At 42.3% G+C, this 5919-nt stretch overlaps 1 protein-coding gene across 1 annotated transcript in view; it reads left to right on the forward strand.

Moving 5' to 3' along the window:
* The window catches only part of PPP4R1 (protein phosphatase 4, regulatory subunit 1), a 56697-nt gene that overhangs the window by 40625 nt on the left and 10153 nt on the right, over positions 1 to 5919 (forward strand). Inside the window, exon 11 of the mRNA XM_009318590.1 lies at positions 5071 to 5166. Coding sequence (XP_009316865.1) covers positions 5071 to 5166 — 96 coding nt within the window. The remainder of the gene's footprint in view (positions 1 to 5070; positions 5167 to 5919) is intronic.

Here is a 5919-nt window from a genome sequence, read left to right on the forward strand (position 1 = left end):
GTGAAGCACAGATAAATATTACTGCTGCTCTGTAGACGTAAAGCTGAATTTCTGCTCTCTGGTTGCCTGAGCAGCACATTTGCCCTCATATTTCAGGGGCTTTGGAAGCAGCTGGCAAGCCCTCTGTTTGCTTGTGTCTTCTCTGAGCTCGGGGGTCTCTGCGGGTGGGAGAGGTACAGCCCAGCCACAGTGCCCGGAGGGAGCAGGGGGCAGCTCGCTCTGCACCGTTACACAAAACACCGGGCAGCAGCTGTGATTTCCAGGCAGGTTTTGGCCAAGTCAGGTCTGGGCAGGTTTCCACGGGGCTGGCCAAGGCCACTGAATGGACAGCGCGGCTGTTCCCCGGCTGGATTTCACGCCGTTTTCTGCAAATTGTGGACGTGCCGCGAGGACAAGCGTTGGGCAATTGTACCAAAGGTCTGCCATCCCTTCACGTCATTTGCACAGAGGAAGAGGGTGGAAGAGAGAAGGTGAAGGATCTTTGTGGCTTCAAGTTGGCCGAGGACATCCCATCACCAGGGGTAAGCTGCGGTATGACAGAGGCGATGTATAGACACACAGGGTTTAACCCAGTTGCCTTCACACCAGCATCTAGAGCGATTTGCGGAGCTCTGGACTGTCTGAGATCTCCACCTGGGGCTGGTGGACAAGGGTCAGGAGAGAGGAGACCAAGCCTTGCTGGAGGAGCTGGGGAGGCCAGGTGGGACACGGGGGCATCTCAGGTGGCACTTGGCTAAGTGGGGGCAAAACAGCTGAGACCTGGATATTCACAGAGGACAGGAGTCTGTGGCATGCTGAGTGATAAAAAGCCAGCTGGGATTTAGAAAGTCCTTCCACATGTTCATATTAACAATATTTTATATAAAAATATATATATAAAGGGGGGTAGGTGTAGACTAGATCTAAGGAAGAATTTTTTTACGCTGAGGGTGGTGAAACACTGGCACAGGTTGCCCAGAGAGGTGGTGGATGCCCCCTCCCTGGAAACATTCCAGGTCAGGTTGGATGGGGCTCTGAGCAACCTGATCTAGTTGATGATGTCCCTTCCCATAGCAGGGTGGTTGGACTAGATGACCTTTAAAGGTCCCTTCCAACCCAAACTATTCTATGATTCTATGAATTGCAGCCAAATGCTTCCTCTTTTGGCTAGCGTGACGTTCGGTTTTGTTGGCTGGTATTGAAGTGGTAGCTACTAAAATAAAATGGGTTGTGTTGGGTGCCTTTGTTTTTGCCAGTTCTGTGCTTGTCCGTATAAATTATTGAAATTGTTTCCATTAAAATCTCTGTTGTGACTATCACATTTTAAGATGTTTTAATGCTACTGCAGTTTATTACTGTGAAATTGCCTTACTTAAAACAGAGCAGAGCCCTACCGATAAAAACTTAATCCCCTTCTCCAGTGCCCTGCCCCGGACAAAGAGGTACTTTGTTCCCTGTGCTCCGTGTCGAAGTGTTTTATAGTAGTTTACTGGCCTGCAGAAGAGAAGTTCAGGACCTGCAATCTAGGATGTTGAGAGGACTGCTGAAAGAGAAAGTGGATTCTAGCAATCAATAACATTTTGAAGTTTTTTGCACTTATTTCTTCAGCACCCCACCACTGCCCTCTGCCCGGTTGAAGTCTGTAGCATTTGATGACCATTTTTTGTTCTGTACTGTGTATTAGGCCAAACCCACTATGTTCACTGCATATAGTGCCACAAGCTTTGGTGGTATTAAAAGCTATAGCTATGTAGAAAGCAATGGTTCCAAAATATGCTCTATAAAATTACAGCAAGTGATTTGTTGAATCATATTGCCTAATGGTATTTTCAGGTGAAATTTTGATAAATGTCTTTGAAAAGTCTAGGAGCTAACGTCAGTCCAGTGCAGACATTTTCAACTTTCTTTAATCAGAGCAGAAGACGTTTAATTAACTTTTCACCTAAGCTGTTGGACTACCGTGTAGCCCAAAAACATTTGGGGAGTGGAGGAATGTGACATTTACTTGGATATTGCTGTTTATACACAATCATAATTTAACACTACCAATGTGGTTGGTTTTGTTTGTTTTGAAAAAAACAACCTGCCCCCAATTCCTGATGTCAGGCTCAATATATTTATCATAGGATCTGTTGTAGTCACTTCTTTCTAATGCTAACCTGTAAAATGACAGTGTAAGTGTGTCCTCTGTCCTTCTAGTTTTTGGAGGTGATGAGGGTGGTGTTTGTTCAGAGGGACCTGTCCTGCATTTTATTTCTTTACAAGAGTATGAGGCTGACAGCAAGTCTAAGAACTTGTCACATTGCTGGTATGTGTTGTTTTTGCATGTTTCAGTTTTACTCTTTAAAAGGAGGCTCTTAATCTGTCAGTTCCTTGTTTGTTACTGGCACTGAATCAAGTTCTCATTTTAAAAGTGAAAGGATGTTACAGAGGTGACCTAGAATTTGGGAATCAAGCTGTGGTAATGTTGAGCAAGTGAACTGTTGCCCCTAGCAGTGAAGAGAGCTCTGATTTTTCACAGGTGGTGTTTTGTGGGTTTTCTTTTTTTTTGGTTGGGGGTTTTTGGTGTGTGTGTTTGGTTTTTTGTTTTTTGGGTTTTTTTTAAGTCTCAGCATAGCTAAGTGTCAATAGGGTACTGGACATTTTAGAAGAACCATGTTAAAGCATTTTATATTTGAAAGCAGCCTTCACAGTTCTGCACACATATTGCAAACCAAAATCACACTTTGCTTGTCCTGCAGCTCTATAGGCTCCTGAAGGAGTTAATGCTACCTGTTAAAGAGAGACTCTCTATTCAAATGGAAACAAATGTTGTAATAATGTGAAGAGATAAGGTTTTGGGACACAGATGAAGCTTGTTTGTTGAGGATGAGGGTAGCTGTTTTATTTTTCCTCAAGAGCCCCCATTTTCATTTTCTTTAGGGTGTATGGTCTCTATAACGTTTGATAAATGACTGTAAGCCTCAAGAAATCCCCCAAGTCGTATTCCCAGTGGATGGGTGTGGGAGTCCTCTTTTTTTGGTTGGAGGTAGAGGGAGAAGGGAAGGAAAAGAGAGAGAAAGGAAACGGGACTAAAATCAGCCCATCCTGTCTGGCGCAGGTACCTCTCTAAGAAGAGGGTGGATGCCAGAAGACTGAACCCCTGAGACTGGCCTCGTCTCTCTGTGTTTGGGCCAGCTGCCCTGTCAGGAACTGCCAGCACCACTTGTCCTGGTGCTGTGGGCTTTGTGTGCAACCCATGTCGCGGAGCACGAGTCTATGGAGCACTGCATGGAGCTCTTGTTACACTGCAGCTAAAGGAAACCTCACGTTAAGAGGTTTCTAAGGCCATGACAAAGATTTTGCATCTCTGAGGTGGTGATTCACTAGTTTGGTATGCAAACTAGTTTTCAGGCTAAACCCTGCTGAATTTTTATGTCCTGGCTCTGCAATGCTCAGTCCAATGTGTGCATGTTACATGGAAAAAGTACAGATGGAACTTCATTTGCAGGAATAGAGATACTGCATTGACTTAAATACCGACTGATGCTGTCAGTCTTCCATACTGAAGCTCTTCCTTTCTGGAACGCATGTTTGACTTTAAATGTGGCTGGGTAAAAATGTTCCCATCTGTGACACCTTTTGGTATATTTAGTCGTTCAACTTAGTTCAATCAATACAGTATTATTTTTATCTTTTTTTTTTTTTTAACTTAGCCTTTTAGAGCCGGGGTAGCAGAGATTGTGAGATGGAGTCTTTTCATTTTTATTGTACCAGAATGGATGACTAGCCTCCAGTCCTGTGCACTTGGGCAACTCATGGAAAGCGCTATGGCTATGGTGTGCTGGCTGCCTCATAATTTCTTGATTTGAAAGATGGTGACTTTCTGGCAATGCTGAAAATGATCTCTCTTTCTGGGAAAAAAAAGGCTGAAAAGGCTAAAAAGGAGTGAAGAATTGACTGGCAAACTAAAATCCTGCACAGATGGTTTTCAGAGCCTCTGGAGGTTTTGTAGTTGGAGTTGTATGCTGCTGGACACTTCTAGAGATGAAAGCAGATCATGGAAGAGGAAAAAGCAACAGTCTGAGGTCAAACCAGGGAAGACAGGTGGTATCCTGGAGGCTTTTTTGAAGTAGTTTATCATTTGCTTGAAAATTCTCATTGTCAAACTGATCTGAAGAGCTGGTAGAGTAGGTATATTCTCAGTGCTTGTGTTGACCCCGAGAGCTCACCCTGCAGCATCTGTGAATAGATACCTTGGCTCATATCTAACAAAATGCCTTTGTCCTGTTCTACCAGACAGCAGCCTGACCTACTTTCCAAATATTCATCACGTACTTCTTGAAATTCATGGTTGATTATGCAAAGTCCGTTGTGTTTGGGGAACTCCACTGGTATAGAAAGTGACAGTGCATCCCCTCAGCAGCACAGTTTATCATAGCGTATCAAACCTCTGCTGCTCAGTAGACTTCTGAAACAGAGTCTCAGTCCTTATCTTCAAGGCCCAGATATGTACCCAGGATGCTTGAATGATTGCTAAAAATTATTTTAATAGAACTGCTAAGAGACGTGATGACTGATGTCAGCAGCTATGGTCCACTAGGACTATGTATTATACGGTGAAGATCATCAGTAGAGAAGATGATAGAATAATCACCTCTAGGAAAGGAGCAACAGCATAAGTCTCATCAGTTTCTACTCTTAAGTGTGAGGGTGGCTTTGTTTTGACCTTTTTCTAGCACAAATCCAAAGCAACAAATCCAACAAAATCCACTACAGATGTTTTCTCACTTCAATGTGACCCATATGTTAGTTACACTTTTCTTAATGCAGCCTCAAAGATATTCCTCTCCTGTGGTTTTCATTCCATAAGAACCAAAATGGAGCAGTGTAAGAGGAGCCTGTGTTTGAAATTTAAAGCAGAAAGATTTATCTTACAGGCCTTTTGACTTCAGGCTCTAGCAAAATTGTATTTGATTTTAAAACATGTATTCCTTTAATCTAAGAAAAAGACCCTGAGGTGAGGACAGCACTTCTTGATGTTGACACTTGTTTTGTGTTTAATCCTTGAGTGTATTTTGTGTCACCTTTTTTTTTTTCCTTTTTCCATAGAATATGGATTCTACACTTCACTATATTCATAATGATTCAGATTTGAGCACCAACAGTAGTTTCAGCCCTGAAGAAGAAAGAAAATCTAAAGTACAGGTAAATGACAGTGGCTTCTGGTTTTCCTACATGTATCAGATAAGTGGAATTCTTTTATGTATATGGGGATTTCTTTTATGTGTTTCATTCAGTCTTTTCTGATATAATGTAGTTTCTATAAAATGTGGCAAACCTCTTAAAATAAGTAATTTTAAAATATTCTGTGTTTCCAGAGGTAGTGGCTTAATTCAGCAGTTGCTTCTGTTTTAATTAGGTATAAGAGATGACAGTATTTTTTGACATGAGAACAGTTATCATAGACTTCCAGGCTCTGGTTTCATTTGGTTTCATTCTCTATGGAAACTATTCTGTAATGGAAATTAGGTTATTGAGGAAATGAGATTTTTTTAAAGTGTTTTGAGTGGAACTGCCCCCACCCCATGACAACTTTTTGAAGAAAAAGTGTGAAAGTGTTTCATTAAGCTCGAACTGGCTCTTTGTTATTTTTTTTTCCCCAAAGGAATCAAATGTTTGTTGTTACATAGTTCGGTATTATGTGTGCCACCCTGCACCAGCGTGATTCCTTGAGTGGGAACCTCAGTCCCTCTCGTTGCTTATGTGAGCCAAGCTATTTGCCAGCTGTGTGTTAGGGAAATGCTCTTGTGCACCGCCTTGGGTAGAGTCAGTGCCTGAGATGAACTGACAACAGTTGAAGCAAAGCCAGTGTTGAAGTCAACACAAAGAGGTTTTCACAAAATTTTAGTTCAGATGCTTTAATTTCTCAGTGGAGAAAAGGATTGGTCTTCACCAGAG

Source organism: Pygoscelis adeliae, unplaced genomic scaffold (assembly GCF_000699105.1).
Source record: "Pygoscelis adeliae isolate BGI_AS28 unplaced genomic scaffold, ASM69910v1 Scaffold42, whole genome shotgun sequence".
Classification (NCBI taxonomy): domain Eukaryota; kingdom Metazoa; phylum Chordata; class Aves; order Sphenisciformes; family Spheniscidae; genus Pygoscelis; species Pygoscelis adeliae.